The sequence below is a fragment of the Hemicordylus capensis genome, chromosome 7, assembly GCF_027244095.1.
Source record: "Hemicordylus capensis ecotype Gifberg chromosome 7, rHemCap1.1.pri, whole genome shotgun sequence".
NCBI lineage: Eukaryota > Metazoa > Chordata > Lepidosauria > Squamata > Cordylidae > Hemicordylus > Hemicordylus capensis.
In genome coordinates, this window is record NC_069663.1 from 37750468 (window position 1) to 37775183 (window position 24716).

Genomic DNA, 24716 nt, shown 5'->3' on the forward strand with positions numbered 1-24716 from the left:
GGCAATGCCGATTCTTTAAACATGGGTCCCTTCCTATCCCACAAGTTCAGGCTGGGTGACATGTTTAAAAACGCATGAGGCAAAATAATATACCAGCCTACGGTGGGGGCAGTTTGCCGCAGATGGCACCATCAGATGCAGAAGTCTTTGGGAGAGGAGAGCTGGTGTTGTGGTAGTAAACATGACTTGTCCAACCAGGTTCCACCCTGGTTGCATTTGAATGGGAGACTAGAAGTGTGAGCAGCAAGAGATTCCCCTCCGGGGATGGAGCCACTCTGGGAAGAGCATCTAGGCTCCAAGTTCCCTCCCTGGCAGCATCTCCAAGATCGGGCTGAGAGAGATTCCTGCCTGCAACCTTGGAGAAGCCGCTGCCAGTCTGTGAAGACAATCCTGAGCTTGATAGACCAAGGGTCTGGCTCGCAGCTTCCTATCTTCCTAGAGGTGGGGAAGAACTGCCCCGGCATGTGAAAAGGATTCTCACGAGCCAAACCTGAGTCACCCGGACTTACCCTGCACGAGCGCAGCGGGCAGAGTTGCTCCGGGGCAAGAAGGTCACCTTGCTGTGCGGAGTCGTTTGGGGTACTCGGAGTGGCTCACGCTCTCCTGCTCTCATAGCCCTGTGCGGAAAGGATAGCAGAGCAGGATGCGGCCAGCAGAGCATGGATGCCGTCCGGCCCTGGCGAATGGCGAGTTTCCAGTTTTTCCGTCTAGCTCAGTCTTGTCGGCTCTGACCGGCAGCAGCTCTTCAGGGTTTCAGGCAGGGGTCTCTCCCAGCCCGACCTGGAACTGCTGCCAGGGACGGAACCTGCGTGCGGAGCGGGACTCTGCCGCTGAGCTGCGACCCCATCCTTGCACCCGTGCAGCATTAGTCTGGATGTCAGTTCTTGCGCCTGGCCCCGGCCTGCTGAATATCTGAGGCCAGTGTCGCTGACCCTAAGGTAGGTTTCTTTGGGAGAAGGCTTCTGCATCCTTCCCCATTCATGCCAGGAGGTGCGCATGAAGACAGGAAATCTACATCAGCCGTGTACAGAGAGGAAGTCTTTCTTGCTACAGGGAACTCCTTGCCACAGTATAGGAACTCCATACTGCTGTCGTTTCGGCTCCTACTAACAATGTGCAAAGCTGCTTTATGCTGCTTTTAAATTTTTGTGAGCGTTGGAAGTTCTGTGTGTGTGTGTGTGTGTGTGTCTGCACACATATGTGAGGCAGGAATGTTGGGATCTAAATCAGACAAGAAAAATGGCTATGCGTGGGAGAGAGGTTAGGGTTGACAGTGGGTGTGGAAATGGAGCTGCTGGTGCTGATCTGGGTGGTGATCTCGTCTGGCCTCCAGCCAGATGGTTCTGTGGTCCTCTCGCCACAGCTGAGAACATCTCCCGTAGCCATTCCCACTTGCTTGTGGGTAAGTGTGTGGGTGGGGGAATAATCATCATATTTCGGAATCCTCAACTGCTTCACACTTATTAAGCTAGTTCACATGAAGCAGGGTAGAAGGAGTGCCCAGCCGGGGTAGGAGAGCCAGGCATGCTAAACCCAGAAGAGTCAGTCCGGGTCATGATGGTATCCATCCCAGAATACTTCCAGAAGGGGAGAGTGATTGTGTGGGAGCCGGGAACTGGTCGGAAGAGTGTGGCCAACCCACATTCTGTCCCCAGTATTTTATCAAGGGGAGGTGAAAAGCTGTCCTCTCTGGCTCCCACACAATAGGGCAGTTCACATGATCAAACATAGGGTAGGAGAAGCCTCCTACCCTACCGCAGGAGCTCTATGCGCTCCCGATTTTCAACCCTGTGTCAGTTAAAAACAAGGTTGGAGACAGGGAGCTGGATTGTGAGCCCAGCTGAGTAGGATGAACACACCCTACTCAGATTCCATCCCCAGCTTTAGAACGAAGTAGGACGGAAAACCATTCTACCCAGCTGGGGCTTTGCTCGTGATCAAGCCTCCCGCCTCTGACCTTGACACACAACCAGCAAACGGGAGCACACAGATCTCCTGAATTGGCATAGGAGGATTCTCCTACCCTAAAATGGATCGTGTTAAAACTCCAACAAGTTTTAAACAAATTAAAACTTAAAATATGTTGAAAGTATTAAAACAGTCAATCTAAGCCTTGGTGAACAGATGTGTCTTGGTTGACTTTTTTAAAGTTGTCAGAGATGGGGAAGTTCTTATTTATTAATTTAATTTAATTTAATTATATACTGTCCTTCCAAAAATGTCTCAGGGCGGTTTACATTAAAATAAAAACAGTTAAAATCATTTAAACATTAAAATCATTAACATTGCAATGATTTAAAACCAATATTAAAAATTTAAAACCATAAATCTAATTAAAAGCTTGAATGAATAAATGTGTCTTCAGTGCCTTTTTAAAAGTTGCCAGAAATGGGGAAGCTCTTATTTCAACAGGGAGCGCATCTCAAAGCCTCGGGGCAGCAACAGAGAAGGTCCGTCCCTGAGTAGCCACCAAATTATAGCCAGTGGCAACTATAGCCAGTGGCAACTATAGACGGACCTCTCCAGATGATCTTAATGGGCAGTGGAAATCATGGCGAAGAAGACACTCTCTTAAATACCCAGGGCCTAAGCTGTTTAGGACTTTAGAGATTATAACCAGCACCTTATATTTTGCCTGGAAACTTATAATATGGTGTCTCCAAGATGACCCAGAACGTGGCTGCCGCATTCTGGACCAACTGCAGTTTCTGGACTACATAAAAAGTCAGCCCCACATAGAGTGCATTGCAGTAGTCAAGTCTGGTGGTTACCAGCAGACGTACCCCTGTTTTGGCGTCATTTATCTCAAGAAATGGCCACAGCTGGTGTATCAGCCGAAGCTCATAGAAGGCACCTCTGGCCACCACCTCAACCTGGGGCACCAGAAGGAGGTTGGGATCCAGAAGCGCCCCCAGACTGAGTACCTGTTCCCTCTGGGGAAGTGTGGCCCCATTCAGAAGAGGCAGATCAAAATCACCTCTCAAGTGCCGACCTTATCTGGATTAAGCCTTGTCTGTTTCTCAGCCCTGAGAACTTTTTAACTGGACGTGTTAGGAACTGGATCTAGGAACATCCGTAGGAATGTGGCCACCCCGATCTGCAAGGTCAGCCGGCTCTCCGTTCTGCTGGAAACCTGCTTGAGCTTGGTGTGAGATCTCAGACGCTGACTCTCCAAAGCAGATGAGGCCATGTCGGGATCGACGGACTCCTCTTCCCACCCCTCCCCTCGCCAAATCTCTCTCTGCTGCCAAGGATAGTATTTCCGCCCCTTCATATTTTGTTTCCCGTTGCTTAGCGATGATTAAAAATACCCCGAGCATCTGAGCGAGACGCCGGAAGAGATAAAGGGAACGGCTGAGCAGAGAGAGGCTGGTGTCTGAGCTAAGCGGGACCAGAGGAGAGTCTGTTTGGACCCACCGGGGTTGTTAATGGGAGTTGGGTGGGGCCCCGAGGCAGGGTCAGCAAGGCAGATGCCTTGTAGCTTTTTGACGGGAAAAACATTTTCAACTAGTTTTATGGTATTCTGCTGCTTCCGGTTCTCTTGTTATCTGCTGTTTTTCTTTCTTTTGTGACTGGATTTTTAAAAAGGTTTTATAGGGACCCCCTTTGTATAAATGTATTTCTAGCAGGGCTGTTCAGCTCTGACTGCTGTTGGACTACAACTCCCAACATCCATGACTATCGACCACTGTTGTGGAGGGTGATGGGAATTGTAGTCTAACCACGGCTGGACGGCCAAAGTTGTGCAGCCCTGGCTTATAAAAGAGCAGTGTGAAGATGTTTTCAATATATAAATGCCCCACATGGTGGGGCAGAAGTTTTCCTAGGGAAAAAGCAATATTCCATATCTTTAAGGCTGAGAGATAAGATTTGATTGAAACAACCTTTTTTATTATGTTATTATTATTATTTTATTTTATTTGACATATTTTTATACCACCCAGAACTCATGTCTCTGGGCGGTTTATTAATGGATAAATACAGTTCTGTAACATTGCCCTATATATCTTTGTGATGCCTTACACTTGTGTTTGCCCTGTCACCATAAGAACAGCCTGCTGGATCAGGCCCACAACCCATCTAGTCCAGTATCCTGTTTCACACAGTGGCCCACAAGATGCCTCTGGGAAGCCCGCAGGCAAGAGCTGAGGGCATGCCCTCTCTCCTGCTATTGCTCCCTTGCAACTGGTATTCAGAGGCATCTTGCCTCTGAGACTGGAGGTGGCCTATAGCCACCAGACTAGTAGCCACTGATAGACCTGTCCTCCATGAATTTGTCTAAGCCGCTTTTAAAGCCATCCAAGCTAGTGGCCATCACCACATCATGTGGCAGAGAATTCCATAGATTAATTATGTGCTGTGTGAAAAAATCCTCTTGTCGGTCCTAAATTTCCCAACCCATTCACTCAAGACAAATCTGTCTGTCCATTGATTTAACTCAGGGGTTATCACACTTGTTTGTTTATTTTTTAACTTTTACATTTATATCCCACTTTTCCTCCAAGGAGCCCAGAATGGTGTATTTCAATGACCCCCTGAAATAGGGATTCCCAGATGCTGTTGACTACCACTCCCATAATCCCCAGCAAACAGCCATTGAAGCTAGGAATGAAGGGAGTTGTAGTCAACAACATCTGGGAATCCTTGTTACAGGGAACACTGGTATATGTAGTTATATTTATCCCCACAACAACCCTGTGAGGTAGGTTAGGCTGAGAGATGAGTGACTACTGGCCCAGAATCACCCAGTACGTTTCATGCATGAATGGGAATTTCAGTTCAACTCCAGTCTCCCCAGTCCTAGTCCAGCACTCTAACCACTACACCATGCTGGCTCTCTGGGTCCCCATATCGGTGCCACTTGTTAACAAGGATTCCCAGATTTTGTTGACTGATTGATTAAGTGCCATCAAGTCAGTGTCGACTCTTAGTGACCACATAGATAGATTCTCTCCAGGATGATTTGTTGACTACAACTCCCATAATCCCAACCAAAGGCCATTGCAGCTACTGACGATGAAAGATAATCAGCAACCTCTGAGAATCCCTGTTACATACAGGGAAGCTTGCCCCAGATGTTGGTGGACTACAACTCCCATCATCCTTGCAATGGCTTTTGTTTGGGGATTGTGGGAGTTGTAGTCAGCAACATCTGGGAATCCCTGTTAGAGGGAATGCTGGACCCAAGGTTGGGAATCTGTGTGTTCTAGAGCAGGGATTCTCAACGTTGGGTCCCCAGATGTTATTGGACTTCAACTCCCATAATCCCCTGCCCCAGTGGCCTTTGGTTGGGGATTATGGGAGTTGAAGTCCAATAACATCTGGGGACCCAACGTTGAGAATCCCTGCTCTAGAGGACAAAATGAAGACCCAGGTGGGGTCTAACATCCAATGCTAACAGCCTCCCCATGAACCTCGAGGCCTCTGTTCCTCTGCCATTAGCCTTGTGTGGATGGTAGTCAGGAGACAAAATGCTTTGCGGAGAGCCATTTGAAAATGAGAGGCATGAAGAAATAGGTTTGTCCCTTGGCCTGCCGCTGAGGAGACCGCGGCTTGGGTGGTCGGACCCTGTTTGGAAAATGGCAGCTCAAGCTGAGCAAAGACTCCGCATAACTGAGGGCTAGAGGGAGCAGCTCAGCAGACCTTGGCACTGGGCCCCGGATCTTGGCCTCTCGCTCGATCTCCTTGTCTGTCCTTCCCTCCCCAGATCGCAGCCTGCAGCTCAGCCCCTGGGAGAGCAGCATCGTGGACCGCCTCATGACGCCGACACTGTCCTTCTTGGCCCGTAGCCGGAGTGCCGTGACGCTTGCCGGCAACGGGAAAGACCAAGGTAAGCACGAACGCTTGAGGGGGCCGAAACAATGGCGGAGAGAAGGGCTGCACCGCCTCTGCACGGCCACAGTGGCGACCCAGTGGGGATTTCAGTCCTGGTCACTCGTGTGCAAAACCATCGCTCTGTCCGATTCGGCCAGGGAGCCATCGTATCTATTCATTTTTTTCATTTTCCGTGCAAACCGCTTTGAAATCCTTTGTTGATAAGCAGTTTGCAAAGATTCGTAGTCATCGTCGTCTTGTCAAGAGAGCTGGTCTTGCAGTAGCGAGCGTTAATTGTTCCCTTTGCTAAGCAGGGTCTGTCCTGGTTTGCATTTGAAGGGGAGACTACATGTGAATACCATAAGAGATTCCCCATAGGGGATGGAGCCGCTCTGGGAAGAACACCTGCATGCCGAAGGTTCCAAGTTCCCTCCCTGGCGGCATCTCCAAGAGAGAGACTCGTGCCCGTAACCCTGGAGAAGCTGCTGCCAGTCTGTGTAGACAATCCTGAGCTAGATGGACCAATGGTCAGACTCAGTTGAAGGCCGCTTCCAAGAGCGTACCTGTCCTGACAGCTTTCCCGGACATCCTGATGCCCTCTTGGTGCATTCCTTTATTGTGTGTGAAAGGGTGTAATTCAAACCTACAGGCACTTCTAATACTACTTTAAACTAGTGTTTGGATCACGTGGAGAGTGCCAGATTGGATGAAGCTTTGGCCTCCTTCCCCCCGCCCCCGCCACAATAAAGGGGACACCAGGAGGATATCACTGCACCTGGGAAAGATGTCAGGACATGTGGGTTCTCAGTCTCCCATTTTAATCACATGGGCCAGTTTGGCACAGGGGGGAGTTATTGTTTGGACCAGTCTGGTGAGTAGTTTAACAGTTATGAATATGATATGGTGTTTAGGAACATAGGAAGCTGCCTTCTACTGAGTCAGACCCTTGGTCCATCTAGCTCAATATTGTCTTCCTAGACTGGCAGCATCTTCTCCAAGGTTGCAGGCAGTAACCAGCTTTCCTCTCCCAGTGTTTAAAGTGTGTTTAAAAGGGCTGAGTTCACACAATCACAAGGCACATGGTTAAAAAGTTAATTGGGAGTAGTGGAGCTGATTGTGAGAACACAGAATTTCAAGGCAATCCTGGTCAAACCTCTCCAGTTAACCAGCATTTAACCTGCTTAGAGAACCACCTGGCTCTCTTCTCTGGTTAAATTCTGGTTAACTGGTTTGACCAGGATTGCTCTGAAATCCTAGTTCACCCAATCGACTCTGCTGGGCTCACTAATCTGGATTCGCTTTTTAACCAGGATCCTGGTGGTTGTGTGATCCCCAGCCAAGGAAAATAATCCACCATGATTGAAATTTGGAACCAGCCTCCAGATGTTCCCACTGAACTCAACTCTTCCTTGCTGAGTTTCATCCCCCAATTTCCTTATGGCCGCCAACACCCAGGCTTAGTGGAGGCCCTGCTGAGAGCCCTAATTTCTTTGTTGCCTCCCCGCCCCCCAGCAGCACCTGTGTGCCCTCGCTCCGCCTCTGCCAGCCCCCTCAGCCCCTGCAAAAACCAACGCCTGCACCACCGCTGCTCAGAGCGACGACGGCCCGCAACCAGCAGTCCTGACACGACACCCCGACACAGAGCAGAAGCTTCACCGGTAAGACCCTCTGTGCCCTTTCTCCTTCCCCGTGGCCGAGAGGCCTCCGAAACTCCTCCCTTCCAGATTAGAGGCTCTCAGACTTGGGTCTCTAGACATGGTTGGACTACAACTCCCATTTTCCATGCCTTTAGTCATTGTGAAAGGGGATGATGGGGATTGTAGTCCAGTGCCCCGGGGACCCAAGTTTGAGAACTAACCTCGTTCTCATTAGGAGCACCTCACTTAATCAGGCCAAAAGGCCATTTTTGCAAGTTTCAAGTTGTTGGTTTTTTTTAAAGGAATGAGACGAATTAATGGATCGTGCTCTCAACGGCCTGGAGCCATGGCAGCTAAATGGAATTTCTGTGTTCAGAGGCACTTCTGGGGTTTGCGGGGTTTGCTTCTGGGGTTCTCAGAGGAAACAGAATGCTGGACTAGAATGATCCAGCATGGTCCAGGCCAGCTGGAGGCCTCTGGGATTCCTCCAGGCAGGGCACAAAGACAAAACCCATCTCAGTTCATTTGAGCCCACCACCTGGCATTCTAAGGTATACTGCCTCGTAACATGGAGGTTCCATTTGGGACTCAGTGCCTATTAGTCTTGACAGCTGTCGCCTCTTAGTCTCGACCCTTTCGAAGGCCATGTTAAATTTCAGCAATGTGTGCCGAGTGCATCTCTCAGGGGTGCTGAACCAGTTTCTTGCACGGAGCAGGGAGGTGGTCTAGAAAACTCCCCCAGATCCCTTCCAGCTCTAAAATACGATGGCCTTGTGCTCTTGGCCTTGCTCTTCCTACAGTTCTTTGCATGTAGGTCTGACGGCTGTTTCTTTCTCCCAACTTCTCCCCAATCCCCACCCCACCTCCTCAGAAAAAGAAAGAGAAGAAGGACAAGGAGCGGGAGAATGCCCAAGAGAAGAGTGCGATAGCCCTGCGCAAGCGCCAGTCGATGCCGACCGGCCAGGCACGCCAGCTGCACACACCTGAGAGGAGGTAGGACAATCACCTGCCCCCCTTTCCCACCTCACCTTGAGTGAATATGAATGGGAGACTAGAAGTGTGAGCACTGTGAGATATTCCCCATCAGGGGATGGAGCTGCTCTGGGAAGAGCATCTAGGCTCCAAGTTCCCTCCCTGGCAGCGTCTCCAAGAGAGGGCTGAGAGAGATTCCTGCCTGCAGCCTTGGAGAAGCCGCTGCCAGTCTGGGTAGACGATACTGAGCCAGATGGACCAAGGGTCTGACTCCATATATGGTAGCTTCCTCTGTTCCTGTAGGGAGGAGAGCTGGTCTTGTGGTAGCAAGCATGAACTGTCCCCTTTGCTAAGCAGGGTCTGCCTTGATTTGCATTTGAATGGGAGACTAGAAGTGTGAGCACTGGAAGATATTCCCCTCAGGGGATGGAGCCGCTCTGGGAAGAGCATCTAGGCTCCAAGTCTCCTCCCTGGCAGCATCTCCAAGACAGGGCTGAGAGAGATTCCTGCCTGCAACCCTGGAGAAGCCGCTGCCAGTCTGGGTAGACAATACTGAGTGTGAGATGGACCTATGGTCTGACTTGGTATATGGCAGCTTCCTGGGTTCCTATGAAAACTGGAAGATCAGCTAAATTCCCTCAGATTTGGCCCCGTGCATTCAAATCTGCAGTTTCTCCCCAGGGCGCTTTCCAGATCACACGCTACGGCAGCGGGAGTTTACTTTGGCTTAGTAGGATTGTCCTGAAAACGCAAATAAAGGGTATTGCACAAAGCCGCCAGCAGGGGGAGCAGTCTTTTCTAGCTTGCACAAACCACCTACAATGGGAACAGACAGCGATTTGTTTATTTTAATTTGTGAAACGTTGTAGCACTATTAACGCAAAGATAAAACCCGAAAGAAGGCATCGGGAATGTCAATGGCACCTTGTGGGCCGTTCTAAGCTATGGCGACCCTTTTAGCCAGTTACATGCTGCAGGGTCTGGAATGGCCTCTGGTTTCCTCCGAGTCGCTCCTCGTAATCTCAGCCTCGTTCAGTTGTTGGAGCCGCAGCCCAGAGCGCAGCCTCGCCCGCTCCTAACGCCCGTGTCGTCTTTGTCATTGGACAGCCCAGGCCCCAAGCCCAGGCCTGCCTCGCCAGCTGTTGCTAAGCAACGCCCAGCCTCGCCAAGCACAGGGCCCGGTTCGCCACACCGGCCAGGCCTGAACCGCAGTGCCCACTCCTCGCCCAAGGTGCGGCCCCGCAGGGAGCACGACGGCCAGCCCAAGGTCCGCGAGCGCAAAGATGACGAGAAGGATCGAGGAGCAGCCTCCCCTGCCCCAGGCGAGACCCCCAAGGTCACGGGGGGCAGCGAAGCAGCCCCAGGTGAGGTCTTATGGGCTGGTGGGGGGCAGACCTTTTGCAGTTTATATATGTATGTGTGTGTTTGTTTGTTTGTTTGTTTAACATATTTTTATACCACCCGAAACTTAAGTCTCTGGGCGTAATTTCTCTACCACCTTTCATTAAAACCGTCTCAAGGCAGTTCACACAAAAGTTAAAGCAAGACTATAAAAATTACACAATTGAAATATTAAGCTAGAATGTGAAAATCCAGATCTGATTAAAAAGATTTTTTAAAAAAACAATAGAACCATAAAAATATACAAAGCAGCAGCAATAGAAACCATCATATAAAGGCTTGGGTAAAAAGCCGAGATTTCAAACATTTCCTAAAAACGGTGTTGGGGACAGAGGAGCAGGTGGCCACCGGGAGAGCATTCCAGAGTCTGGGGGCAACAACTGAGAAGGCCCTGCCCCACGTCCATGACAGCTGAGCCTCCCTCATTGTCGGCACCAGGAGGAGTGTCTTTTCAAGGAGAAGAGCGGTCCCTAGGACAGGGTCCCTTGATGTTGTCGAACTACACAACCCCCATCATCCCCGTTGTGGCTGGTGGTGGGGAGATGGGGGTTGTAGTCTAATAATGTCCAGTGACGCCTGGTTGGGAGGGTCTGTTTCTCTTGGAGGCTGCAGAATGAATGCCAAGTCTATATTCTTTATTTTATTTTATTTCATGTTTATATCCCGCTCTTCCTCTGAGGAGCCCAGAGAGGTTTACATGGTTATATTTATCCTCACAACAACCCTGTGAGGTAGGGTAGGCTGAGAGAGAAGTGCCTGCCCCAGAGTCACCCAGTGAGCTGCATGGCTGAATGGGGATTTGAACTCGAGTCTCCCAAATCCTAGCCCAGGACTCTAACCACTGCACCACACTGGACTCTCTTAGACAAGTGGCACCCAAGGGCTCTGTCAGCCAATGGGTTTTCTAATTCTAATTATTATTTATATACTACTTTTCAACTCCCCCCCACACACACAAAAAAAGGGTCCTCGAAGTGGTTTACATCCCAAAAAGAATGAAAAAACATTTCTGTGTTCCAACGGGACGCCCCGCTCACAGTCTCGTCACAGTCTTCTCTCCTGGGCGAGGTGGTCTTCTCACACTCCTGTTTGGGGTTCTGCAGATGCTGTGGCTCCCTCCAGCGCCGCTGCCAGCCCTGTTCCGACGCCTCCTCCCTCCACTCCGAGCAAACCCATGGCGGGCACCACAGACCGGGAGGAGGCTGCTCGGCTCCTCTCTGAGAAACGGCGCCAAGCAAGGGAGCAGCGAGAGCGCGAGGAGCAGGAGCGCAGGGAGCGTGAGGAGCAGGAGCGGTAAGTCTTGGAGCAGAGATGCAATGTTGCACAAGTTTCTAGTCCTCCTGGCACTGGAGGAAGCAAAACAAGAAACATCACACACACACACACACACACACACACACACACACCAGTGTTCCTTCTAACAGGGATTCCCAGACGTTGTTCACTACAACTCCCAGCATCCTCAGGTGCAATGGCCTTTGGCTGGGGATTATGGGAGTTGTAGTCCACAACATCTGGGGATTCCAGTTACAGGGAACCCTGCCCCCGTCACACCTTGAAAACCTATAATTAGGGGCTGCTGAATTTCAGAAGCCAAAGTGAGTCTACGTGGGATTCCCCACTACACCTTTTAAAACATTTACATCCCATGTTTCCTTCAAGGAGCTCGGCGCAGTGTACGTGGTTATATTTATCCTCAAGTGTGAGGTAGGTTATGTGAAGTAGATTAGGCTGAGAGATAACTAACTGGCTCAGAGTGACCCAGTGACTGAAGGGGGATTTGAACTCGCATCTCCCTGGTCCTAGTCCGACTACTACACAACACTGGTGTGCACCCCACTGATCCAGGGTTTTCCTTTCCCCATGGCCAGTGTTAGCTGGCCATTGGTTGCTACGCCCCTCCGCTCCCAAGACTCAACACTGACCCCCCCACACACACACACACACTTCCTTTTCTCCCAAATCATTGTCCAAAGACTCCAAATTCTTTTTTTAGAGAATTCAGTTTTTAGCAGAACAAGGATTCAGATGTCTTACTCAGAGAGGAGAGCTGGTCTTGTGTAGCAAGCATGACTTGTCCCCATAGCTAAGCAGGGTCTGCCCTGGTTGCATATGAATGGGAGACTTGATGTGTGAGCACTGTAAGAGATTCCCCTCAGGGGATGGAGCTGCTCTGGGAAGAGCAGAAGGTTCCAATTTCCCTCCCTGGAAGCATCTCCAAGATAGGGCTGAGAGAGATTCCTGCCTGCAACCTTGGAGAAGCCGCTGCCAGTCTGGGTAGACAATACTGAGCTAGATGGACCAATGGTCTGACTCAGTATATGGCATCTTCCTATGTTCCTGTGTTTGCAGAATGTGTTTTCTCTTGGTGTGCTGTATGGGACTCAATTTGGGGGTGAATTTGGATTCACTTCAGTACAGGACACAGGCAACTAGGAAACAGTAGTAGGTGGGGCTTAATCTGAGTTTAGGGTTCCCCAGAGTTTATTTTGGGAACCTGTTTTCAGGCCCTGGGTCACACTCCTGTTCTGGGGTTCCTTCCAAATGGCCCTGGAAATGCATGGGATTTCCAAATGGCCATTAGCCATTTGGAAACCCCATGCATTCCATGGCCAGTTGGAAGGAACCATTTCATTTCAGTGGGCATCCCGTGCCATTCATTTTCGGATGTCCTCCTGACACTAGTCCACTGCCGGACTTGCACACTGACGGTCACAGGTCCACGCCCTGACAACCTCTCCAGGCAGGGCTGCAAATGGAGCCTGCCTGAAACATCAGAGCACTGCTGCCAGTCAGTGTGGACAATGCAGAGCTAGATGGACCAAGGGTCTGACTCAGTATAAGGCAGCTTCCTATGTGGGTGTGCAGGGTGTCCATGAGAAGCCCCAGTTTGGCCTCTGGGATTGGGACGGAGGAGGTTTCGGGCCCCCTCATTCATCTGCCCCGATCCTGGATCCCTCCCTCCACCCCGACAGAACGTCCCTTCTCTCTCCTTGCAAGAAGAGGCGGGGAGGGCCAAATACTGCTTGTGCGTCAATGGTGCTTGTCCCCGGCAGGCGTATCGCTGAGGAGCGAGCCCAACAGGAGGTCAAGCAGCGCATCCAGCAGCAGGCCGAGTTGGCCCGCCTGGAGGAGGAGCGTCGGCAGCAGGAGGAAGAGCAGGCCCGACAAGAAGAGCTGGCAGCCCAGGAGCGGGCCCGAGCTGAGCTGGAGGAGCAAGAGCGGCTGCAGAAACAAGTGCGTTTACTGCGGGCGGGATGGAAAGCGAGAGGGGAGGGGAAGAGCCCCTGCCCAGTGTAAGAGCATCTGCATTCCATGCAGAAGGTCCCGGGTTCAGTCCCTGGCGTCTCCGGAAAAACCCGCCTGAAACGCTGCTGCCAGTCAGTGTCAGTCAGGACTTTTACGCAAAGCAGGTTTTACCACCAGTTTACGGGGAGGCTTTACTGCCAACCCGAAGCTGTCCCTCCAAAAACCCGCTGCAAAGAGTGGATTTTTTTACCCCAGATATAAATCGGGCTACACACTTAACGTGCAGTGAAAAACCCGGATTGTGTGTGAAGTGCTCCCCAACAGGGAGCAGGGACTTTGGGGTAAATCTGGCCGATATGTGTGAACGTACCCCCTCCATCCTGGAGGTTATGCGGATTAAAGGGCTTCAAAAGCCCCGTGTGAAAAGCTCTCAGGAGGCGGTGGACTGGATGATGGAGAATCACTGCCACCTGGTGGCAGGAAGTGGTGATGCATTTTTCGATGGAAATGATTTATACTCAACTCCCGATAAATTTTGGGGAGGGGCAGCGAAGGCCTGCTACTTTCTGAACCCTGAAATTTCTCCTTAAGACTTCTGGGTGCTCCAGCTCTCCCCCTCTCTCCAGGTTAGCACGTGGTCAGATCACTGAGCGGTTTAGTTTCAGAACTGGACCGTGAACCCCATGCAGCCAGGGCTGACAAGCCCCAGATGAACACTTCTGCAGATTTCCCTCCCCTTCTCAGCTGGCGCTGGAGAGGCTGGGTGGGCAGCTTTGCCCAAGCGGCAGCATTAATCTCTCCTCCTGTTGGCTGCAGAGGGAGGAAGCCGAGGTGCGCGCACGAGAAGAGGCCGAGCGCCAGCGGGTGGAACGGGAGAAGCATTTCCAGCGGGAGGAGCAGGAGCGACTGGAGCGGAAGAAGGTGAGCGTGTCCCTTGCCGCGGAGGCGACTGGATGCAGAGGGGGGAGTGGGGCGGGGGTGGGGGTATGCGGTCAAGAATCAAGGAGCGTGTTCTTGGTGGATTAAAGACACATCCGGAGAAACGAAGACCAAGAGAGCAAAATATGTGGGGAGTAAAGGTACAGTTGTGCCGTTGAGTCGGTGTCGACTCCTGGCTCCCGCAGAGCCCTGTGGTTGTCTTGGGTAGAATACAGGAGGGGTTGTCCACTGCCTCCTCCCACGCAGTGTGAGATGATGCCTTTCCTAGATCGCTGCTGCCCAATATAGGTGTTTCCCATAGTCTGGGAAACATACCAGCAGGGATTCGAGTTCTCCAAGCGGTTTATATAGGGGAAATTTTTTTTTATTTTTTTTATTTAAAATATTTCTGTACCGTCCAGAACTTGCATCTCTGGGTGGTTTACAATTAACTCTGGGTGGTTTACAATACAATACAATACAATACAATACAATAATAATTTTTATTTTTATATATAATAAAAATAAAAATATCATTAATTAAGATGGTCGCCTGCAGTGTTTCCTCTAAGGTGTGTGCGCGTTCACGCTTTTTTGATGTCTGCTCAGCTAATTTTAGATCCCGCTCAGGTTGAATCAGGAAGGTCCCACTCTGAATGCATGTATGTGCAAACACTGCCTTGATACTGCCGCCCAGAACAAAACCCATTCCACACACAGACGAGAAAAATGAGAGAGAACACTGGTCCCCTGTACCCAAAGGGCTCACCATCTAAAAAGAAATGTAAGACAGACACCAGCGCTGGGGTTGGATGGGGCCAGTTGCTCTCCCCCTGCTGAAGATAAGAGAATCGCCACTTTAAAAGGTGTCTCTCTGCTCAGTTAGCAGAGTAGTACTACTTAATACTACTACTACTTTATGCATCTAGCTGCCCCATAACAATAGTTCTCTGGGCGGCTCCCAGAAGCAAAGAGTGACCTCCCTCTCCTCCTCTCTGCAGCGGCTGGAAGAAATCATGAAGAGGACACGGAAAGCCGACGGAGCTGAAGCCAAGGTGAGCATTTCCCCTGTTCTCTTCCCCAGAAGGCAGAGGAGTGATTTGATCTGACTTGTCCTTGCCAGGTTTTTGCTACTGAGGTGTGGGGTGAAGAGCCCCCATTTGCTGGGCCCAAGACCTTTGGGTGCCTGAAACAAGAGTATAAAAAGGGCATCCCTCCTTTTGTGGGGCTTACCCAGAAGGTCTTCTTGCTAGATTGGGTCTCGTAGCAGGTCAGGCTTGTTTGTTCCCCTCTCTGCCGCCACCCTTCATGGACTCCCGAGTTCACTGCCAGAGGCAGCAGCTCATCCTGTGGTTAAAGGCACCTCTGAGCCCGTCGGTTCTGCCTCTCTGGAACATCTGCAGGACCTCAGGGGGAACAGGACGGTGACAATAAAGAAAGTGGTCGGAGCCATGCTTTAGCTTCGGTGGTTCCAAACCTGCTCCCTCCCGTGGCCTCTGGGGTTGGATGCCATTACTGTTCCCTGTAACAAGGATTTCCAGATGTTGACTCGTCTCCCATAATCCTCAGCCAAAGGCCACTGCAGCTGGGAATGCTGGGAGTGGTAGTCAACAACATCTGGGAATCCCTGTTAAAGTGGATGCTGGGTGCTAAGTAGGTCAGATGTACTAACCAGCAGTTTGTGTTTCTTGCAGAAGAAAGACGACAAGAAATTGGTGAATGGGAAGGAAGGAAAACAAGACACCGAGACAGGCATAGGTGAGAACGGCTCTCATCCCAGTGGGTGCTCTGCGGCTCTAAAAAGCAGGATTCACAGGCAGGGTGGGAATCCCGCAACCTGAAGTTTGAGATCAGAAGAATAAAATCTCCCCTTCATCAGCACAAGATTCTCTCCATTGCATTTTGAGGCGTCCCACCCATCCCTGGCATCACAGCCAGCTTCAGCTTTGGGGGCGCACAGCATCCCTGTGGGTGGTCTTTATTCCACGCCTTACAGTAGCATCTCAGGGGAAGGCCGTTGGTAAACTGGGTTAGATGGGATGTAAACTCCTCCAGCAAGACTACTGAGAGTAAATCTGACAAACTGTAAGTCGGTTGTCTGCTACCATCTACTGTGTTATTATTCAGCAGGAGGAACATGTAATAATTATGAGGATTTGAAGCTTAGTTTTAAACAGGGTTTAAAACTAGTAGTGCAGAGCGAACACTATGCAAACACATTTTTTTTAATCATGAGTAGCCGCGGTGCAGCTCTGCGCCATGGCTACTCACAAGGAGACCCCCCAGAGGGGAGGCGAAAAGCCGCCTCCCGTCTCCGGGGGTCTCGCCAGCATGCCTTGTGCACTCGCGCAGGGCATGCTGGGGCTTCTGGGGAGCAATCGTGTGGACGGCCGATCTGGTCGCCCGGGGCTCCCTCCCTGCTCTCCCCGCGCACTCTCCAGAACCGGGTCTTACTGATCATGAGACCCGGGTCATTATGTGATATGTACTGTGTGATTTGTGATACTACTACTACTACTACTAATGTAATGTTATATTTTTAATTTAAAAGGGTTTTAAAGGGGGGGAAAAGGTAGTCTGACAAGCATCCAGCTAAGATTCAGAGCCATCCACATTCCCAAGACCCAACTGTGTGCAGCAGTAGAAATCCCCGTTGGAGGACTGGGAAGCGATTGTGTGTGAAGGAGGGTGGTCCTAGTTTGGTGCCCGGCCACTATAACGTAGGTCTAAGATCTCCGGATGCCAGCTCGGTACAGCAGCCAGGTTTGATTCCCTCTCGTACACGATGGCTGGGGTTTCCCCCACCGCCTGCATGATTTGGGGGACACAAATGGCTCTGAATCTTAGCTGGGCACTCTTCAGGCTACCTTGATTGATCATGAGAACCCATCTGATATCTCACTGTCACTAAGGTGTGGGTTTGGTGGTGCCTATACCTCTGGGACACCCATGCAGTTTGTTCCCAGAGGTTCACCCATACAGGCACTATCAGACCCACACCTTGGGGTCAGCAAGATATTTTATTTATTTATTTTTACATTTATATCCCACTCTTCCTCCAAGGAGCTGAGGTACATGGTTATTCTTTATCCTCACAACAACCCAGTGAGGTAAGTTAGGCTGAGGGATACATGACTGGCCCAGAGTCACCCCGCGAGTTTTATGGTTGAATGGGGATTCGAACTCGGGTCTTCCTAGTCCTAGTCCAACACTCTAACCACTACACTATGCTGGTCCAGCCCATACTTTGGAGACATGAAAGATAATGGGGTTCAGGTAAAAGAAATGTATTAATTGTTATATACAAGTAATGCATAAATGACTAAATGAAATCCCTGTTTCCAGGTGGCGAAAAGCGTTCCGGAAGCCTCCCCAAGGAAGAAGAACTCCCGGAGATGCAGGCCTCAAGTCCAGCTGGCCACAAGGTGCCAGCGCCCGATGGGACCCAGCACAGGTACTGCTGGCTGTGGGGTGCCACGTATTCGGCTCAAACCATGGCTGATTCCAACACAACTGCTCCCTCCACGTGGCTTCCTCCCACATCCGTCTCAGCGTGTTGGCATGGCTTCTCGGACGTGGGTCCCCAGATGCTCTTGGACTACAACTCCCATCATCCCCAGTCACAATCGCCTTCCTCCTAGAGCTCTTAAGAGAGGGCTCCGTCTTTCCTAAAGGATAATTTTCTTGCAGTACATTGTAGCTGAGGATGATGGGCTTCGTAGTTCAGCACCATCTGGAGTGTCACAGGTTGGGAACCCCTGCTGTACGCAGCATAGAAAGCAGGCCTTTGTTCCCTCTGAGCCCGCTTCCGTATGCAGGGTCATTATTGTCAAAGCATCGTAAGAGAGAGGCTGGCTAGTAGAAATGTGATGCCTGGTAGTCCATCAGCCAGGCCCCCCATTCTGGCCAGCAGTAACATCTCAGGACAAATGCTCGTAATGGTTTTTTGGCATCATCTACATGGGAAATAGATGATAGCATCGTTGCGCTTAGAACTTCCTCCGGGTTAGCACACCTCCTTTATCTCTACCCCCCCCCCAAACAATTAGGGTGAAATGGCAGCCATTTTTGCGCAGAGCAAAGGTTGGGGTAGCATTAAGGTTAACAGTGAACAAATGGTTGTCCTCTCTCCATGGAGTAACCTTTGGAGGACGTTGCTGCCGGTTTTTGTTTCCATTCCTCTAACAACACTGATGAGATTTTAAAGTAGTTTTTTGCGTTTTTAAAGCTTCTAAAAGCTTTTAAAAGGCCACGGCAAATTTGGCCACCGCAGGCCCGATGGTCAGGACAATCAAACCATGAAAACACACTGAATGCTGCAAGTATTGCAATGGGTTCCGTCTCTAGTGATGTTAAAGTTGTGCCCTCAAGTCGGTTTCGACTCCTGGCGACCACAGAGCCCTGTGGTTCTCTTTGGTAGAATACAGGAGGGGTGTACCATTGCCTCCTCCCGCGCAGTAGGAGATGATGCCTTTCAGCATCTTCCTAGATCGCTGCTGCCAGATACAGGTATTTCCCATTGTCTGGGAAACACACCAGTGGATTCGAACCAGCACCCTCTTGCTCCCTAGGCAAGTCATTTCTCCACTGCGCCATTAGGTGGCTCCTGGGGTGTAGACCTTGTCAAAAACTACAATGCACTTTGTTTCCCCCCAGATGATAGTGACCACCCCAGCTGGCTCCTGGGAGGAAGGGTGCTCAGCTGAAAGCTGATCGAGGCTGCAAGCTAATTTCTACTCTCCAAAAGAAAACAAAATTCATATCGGAAATGTGGAACTAGATTTTATTTCAGTGGGGAAGACAAGGAGTCTGCAAGAGTCGGTGGGCTTTCCTGTGCCTCCTTTCCCAGGGCTGTGTGTATCCTGCACAAGCTTTTTTTAATCACTGCGGACACACAGAATCTAGAATTTATTGAGGTCATTTACACAATCAAAAACTGTGTTCTACCTGGGTTTGGGAACTGTGTGTACTCCCAATTTTTGATTGTATGGGAGCAAGGTTAGAGGAAAACCTGGGTAGAAGTGATTGTGTGGAAGCAAGGTAGGAGAAAAAGCTACCCAGGTTTTCCTCTAACCTTGCTTCCACACAATCAAAAATTGGGAGTACACACAGTTCCCAAACCTGGGTAGAACACAGTTTTCGAATGTGTGAATGACCTCATTATTTATTTTATTTACTCCATTTGTATAATCCACACTTCCTCCAAGGAGGTCAACTCCATAACCAGTGTACAGGTTTTGTTGTGTTTCTCCTCACAACAGCCCGGTGGGGTAGGCCAGGCTGAGAGAAAAGTGACCAGAGTCACCCAGGGAGTTCTGCGGCTGAATGGGGAGTCAAACGGGAGTTTCCCCAGTCCCAGTCCAACACTCTTTAACTACTGTACTTCACTGACAATCTTTAAAAAACAAACACAAAAATGGTTAGTAGACCTTAGGGCTACAGCTTGGCTTGGCTCTGTCTGGCCAACGCTTGGCAGAATCTCAGGCCCTAGTAGAAGATTTCCAGCGATTGGTTCCCAGCGATGGCTACCAGAAGCAGAGCACATTAGCCAAATGGAGTGCAAATGTGGGGAGTCTATAATGATCATCGCATCCTCCGCTCTTCTTGGTCCTGCATTCTTTGTCCCGCATTCAAAATGTCTCGGGTGTGACACATCTTCTCCCCCTACCCCCTGATTCCCACTACAGCTCCTCCGTGACCCCCGCCCTGTCCCTGGTGAACGGCCTGCAGCCGGGCAAGCATGAGAATGGCTTCTCCTCCCCGAAGGAGCCCAGCAGGCAGGAACGCTTGGCCAGCTCTGGGCTGGGCATCCCTGGAGAGGCCATCCTGCCCTTCGCCAACAAGGAGCCCTTTCTCACCAAGGCCGTGGCCAAGGCCCCACAGGTCACAGGTAAAACGTGGTGCCACCCAAGCCTCCATGCCAATAAGATTCAGCCTCCATCCGCTGGAACAAGGAGGAGAGCCGGTCTTGGGGTAGCCGGGGATCAGGGTTAAGGAGTCCTCTGAGGGGATGGGGCCATAGTTCAGTGGCTGCAGAAAGTCACAGGTTCACTCGCTGGGTTTGAGGCAGGGCTGGGGGAGACTCCTACCCCAGACCTTGGAGTTGACCCACTACCCAGCTGGACCAATGGCCTGCATGGGTCAGAAAGCAGCTTCCGACGTTCATAGGAACATAGGAAGCTGCCATATACTGAGTCAGACCATTGGTCTATCTAGCTCAGTATTGTCTTCACAGACTGGCAGCGGCTTCTCCAAGGTTGCAGGCAGGAATCTCTCTCAACCCAATCTTGGAGATGCTGCCAGGGAGGGAACTTGGAACCTAGATTCTCTTCCCAGAGCCGCTCCATCCCCTGAGGGGAATCTCTTCCAGTGCTCACACTTCTAGTCTCCCTTTCATATGCAACCAGGGCAGACCCTGCTTAGCTAAGGGGACAAGTCATGCTTGCTACCACAAGACCAGCCACTGGAGGGATACTGCTAAGGTGCAGCAAGGACTGTTGCTCTGCCCCTGCTAAATGCAAGGAAGCCACTACTTTGCAAGGTTTGCAGTAAGCAAAGGGAAGATCTCTGTAGCTGGCTGGGACCAAAGTATCTTTGGGGGAGAGGAGGAGGCTTGATAGATCGCTTCAGACCCTTTTCGTTTCTCTCTTGCTTCTCCAGAGGTTCTGTAGATAGCGGTCCTACCCTCCGCCAAAAGATGGGTACGACCATGTGCCAACTCCAGGCCAACTGTAACCAGAAGATCGTCCGGATACTCCCCACACCGCCTTGATCAAGGAGGCACAGGGAGCCTGGCTAGGGGGCAGCCCAGCCCCACGGATTTCCTCTTCCTCTTCCTGTTCTCATTTTCTGACGATGATGATGATGATGATTTTTAATATGCACCTTATCAGACTGACCCCCAACCCATAGCTCCTCCCACAAGACTAAATAATCACATAGTTATTTAACTGGCTGGGTTCAATGGATGTGAATAAATGTACATAAACATCAGTGTTAGCCTGGGGTGGGCCAGTAGCTGCCCTTGAGGCGGCACTGCCCACCCCCCACAGGCCACATGTGTTCATGGGAAGCTCCTTTGGGTTTTTCCCCCCCCTTTTTTATTATTTGGACATGGGTTGGGGTCATGGCAGGAGAAATCGGATCCCTGTACATGGGTGGGGTCTGTGTGCGTGCGTGTCTGTGACAGCCAACGGAAACCAAGGAAGCTAGGACTTTAATTTAAACTCTCACATGGGTCTCAGCCAGAAGCAGACCTGCAGGATGTGTGCGTGTGTGTGCGTGCGTGTGTGTGTATGTGCACTGTTAGCCACTCAACAACTGCCATTGTCCCACACACTGTGCTTTTTTTGGGTGCTGCTGTTCTTGCACGTGTGAGTGAGAGAAGAAGAGAGGCGGTTGGGACCGTTTTGCGCTCGGTGTCATTGTGACAGTATTACGCATCTGAACAACTTTTGTGGACAATAAAATGGATAAAAGGGCTGTGGCCGTCTCTTCTTTGGGATCTACAATTTTGTATTATTTTTATTAGGAAAAAACTCTTACAGGTACAAACATCGTAAAAAACCATTCAAAACAGTCGTTCAAAACTGCGCCATCCAAAAGTACAAAGATACATACGCATACACAAATTATTTGGGACTGAACCTTTGCAAAACGAGTTAGTGGGTAGGGGAAGTGGAGGCAGAATCCCAAAGATGAGCTTAGGAGAGCTCTTCTTCAGAATCCTTCAGCATCTTTTTCCCACCTCAGGAGGAATATCTGTGATGCTTGTTACGATACGGGAGACACACACCTTGTACGCTGTGGGTTCTTGGCAGCCCGGGCTAGCCTGAGCGTGCATGTGGGAACAACCCAGAAGGGAGACCACCAACTTCTAATGCAAAATCACAGATATTCATTGACTCATAATCAAAACATACATTTTTGTTGGGGGAATCATTGCAAATGTGTGCCTAGCTGTACTGCTAGGAAATCCAGTTGGTAATGTGGAGGATTTCAATAGGCTAAAATTGCTTGCATACAAAAGGACATAGAAACGCAATGCATTCAATTACACCAGGGCTCCCAGCCTTAATAACTTGTTTCCGGGGGTGATGGGAGTTGTAGTTGAGCAAATCTGGGAGGACCACAGGTTGGGGACCCATGAAATGAATGGGACCCACTCTAGAGTGACGGAGATCACAACACTTGGAGACTGTTGGGACTGTCGGGGAAGAAATGCCCTTCGTGTTACACAAGTGTCTTAACGTAGCCACACTATGGTGGGGGTGGTGCGAAGACAGGTGGAGGGTTGAGGGGCACAGGGAATAACGAATCTCAGGAATAGATGGTTTAGAAAAGGCAGAGAGAGGCAAAAGGCATTAATGCCCAGCAACTGTGTTTCAGGTAGCAGCTGCACCCGCTGTGGACAGAGATACACCTAGGTAATTTTGGAGCCTGGACATAAAGGGCTTTGGAGCCCCCAGCCACCCAGTGGAGCCCCCCCACGACCACCACTGCAAGTTAAGCATCATCCCCCTACACACACAGTGACACACGCAGTATTTTAAACACATGGGTTCTTGAGGGTACAAACGGCAACTGAGCTCACAAGAATGTTAGAATATAAAACAAGTCTAGCTACGCAAATAGGCATTAGGAGACACATTCAACACACAACATATTCCCATCCCACCTATTTCTTTCCCCACTCCTCCCTGACTAACACTCGACCACCTGGTGCAGTGTGAGAGTGGCACAGCACAGTGACAACATCACCCAGGACAGACTAAAGAGGGTTGGGGGGCTGGGGGGGTGGTAGAGGCCCTGGACTTCAGCCCAGAAGTCCGAGGCTAAGAGCGCCTCTGAGTGCAGAAAGACTGAGGGTAAGCTAGACCTCATCAAAGGAAAAGTGCAAAAGGGATAGACTCACGGTTTCATTTAAGTAGGCAAAGGTTCCCAGGAAGGTCTGGGGGGGTCCCACCATTTTTGTTAAAAGACAGAAAGGAGAACTAAGAGGGAAAGAGGTCTAGCCTAGAGCGAGTGACTACAGGGAGGGGGTTTCTAGCTATTATCTATCTATCTAAACTATACCCCACCCTTCCAGTGCACTAATGCTCAGGGCGGCTCACAACATTTATTTATTTATTTATTTATTTACACAGTCAGACAGGTGTTATTGACTGGTTTGTTTTATCCAGACATCGAGTCCTTCCCAAGGACCTGGGATGGCTGAATTTTATTGTCAGTTGTTATAGATATCGTCGCAGAATATAGGCTGTTCCCAGTAAAGCTGCTTTTTGTAATTGGCTGGTGGTGATTTCTGTGACCCCTATGGTGTTGAGGTGCTCTTCAAGGTCTTTTGGAACTGCACCCAGGGCGCCAATTACCACTGGGATTATTTTGGTCTTTTTCTGCCACAGCCTTTCAATTTCAATTTGTTTTTCGGTTAAGCAACGTTTCTTCCAGTAACTTTGCAGTCTCCAGCCCTGGTTACTCAGCTGAAGATCCTGAGTCCTGTTGCCCACTTGCCACCAGATGTCCAGGGACTGCAGCACCTGGTGCAGTCCTTGTTGACCAGGGCGACGACCGATCCGGTATAGATTTATTAAAGTTACGTCTCACCATATTGTTGATAGGAGAGTCACTCTTTGTCTGGCTCCTCTGGTGAGACCTGTCCAGTATGGTTGGACCTCTGGCATAGCTCTCACCTTCCTGAGAGCATGCAAGCCCCACAACCATGCCAAGGTAGTGCCTCACTGGGGGATGATGATGATGATGATGATGATGATGATGATGATGATATTCAATTTCTATACCACCCTTCCAAAAATGGCTCAGGGCGGTTTACACAGAGAAATAATACATAAATAAGATGGATCCCTGTCCCCAAAGGGCTCACAATCTAAAAAGAAACACACGATAGACACCAGCAACAGTCACTGGAGGTACTGTGCTGGGGTGGATAGGGCCAGTTACTCTCCCCCTGCAAAATAAAGAGAATCACCACATTAAAAGATGCCTCTTTGCCAAGTTAGCAGGGATTACTGCTAGCAGGGGTTACGGGGTTAAGACAGACAGACAAGATACAATAAAAGTAATAAAATGAACTAAATTTTAAAAAGTTGTCAGATTAAAAACCACAATCATTATTAGGTTCAAATTAAAAGTTATTTTAAAAGCTAAAAACTGAAAACTATAAAAAGCTAAAGAGCCTACTAGATATAATAACAAAAAATGGAGCATTAAAAAGCCGCCTTAAAAATGTTCATTTTAAGATTTTTAAAACACTGGGGGAGGATTTAAAAAACACGGGGAGGGAGCATGGTGAAGCTTTTCAGGGAGGGCGTTCCAAAGCCAAGGGGCCACAACCGAAAAGGCCCTGTCTCTAGTCCCTGCCATCCAGCTCTCTGTTAGTGGCGGGGTCAGGAGCAGGGCCTGAGATGATGAGCAGAGGACCCTGGCAGATTCATATGGGCGAATGCGGTCCAACAGGTACCCCGGCCCCAAGCCCCATAGCTACCTGTCTGGCAGCTCTTCCTGGGATCAGAGCACTGAAATGAAATACTCTGCTGGTGCAGGAGGACTCCGGGCAGCTAGGATGTGCGGTTGGCGAGGGATCAAGGAACCCCAAAGCAAAGTGATTTCAGATAGTGATTCAACTTAGAGGCTCTTAGTGTGAAAATCTCTATGATTTATCCACGGAAAATACTCTCTGGGCAGCAGTGGGGAGGATAGTCAGGG

General features: G+C 50.1%; 1 protein-coding gene across 4 annotated transcripts in view; it reads left to right on the forward strand.

Moving 5' to 3' along the window:
- Window positions 1–21473, forward strand: part of MAP7D1 (MAP7 domain containing 1) — an 86934-nt gene extending 65461 nt beyond the window's left edge. For 2 of the 4 annotated variants that reach the window (XM_053268351.1, XM_053268353.1), the window contains 12 exons: window positions 5708–5830; window positions 7330–7472; window positions 8323–8444; window positions 9531–9787; window positions 10928–11117; window positions 12881–13061; window positions 13890–13994; window positions 14993–15046; window positions 15686–15749; window positions 17337–17445; window positions 19679–19881; window positions 20652–21473. In XM_053268351.1, coding sequence (XP_053124326.1) covers window positions 5708–5830; window positions 7330–7472; window positions 8323–8444; window positions 9531–9787; window positions 10928–11117; window positions 12881–13061; window positions 13890–13994; window positions 14993–15046; window positions 15686–15749; window positions 17337–17445; window positions 19679–19881; window positions 20652–20662 — 1562 coding nt within the window. In that variant the 3' untranslated portion in view covers window positions 20663–21473. Of the gene's footprint in view, window positions 1–5707; window positions 5831–7326; window positions 7473–8322; window positions 8445–9530; window positions 9788–10927; window positions 11118–12880; window positions 13062–13889; window positions 13995–14992; window positions 15047–15685; window positions 15750–17336; window positions 17446–19678; window positions 19882–20651 lie in introns of all 4 variants that reach the window. The other 2 variants (XM_053268350.1, XM_053268352.1) reach the window with 1 other exon arrangement.
- Window positions 21474–24716: the final 3243 nt, after the last annotated feature.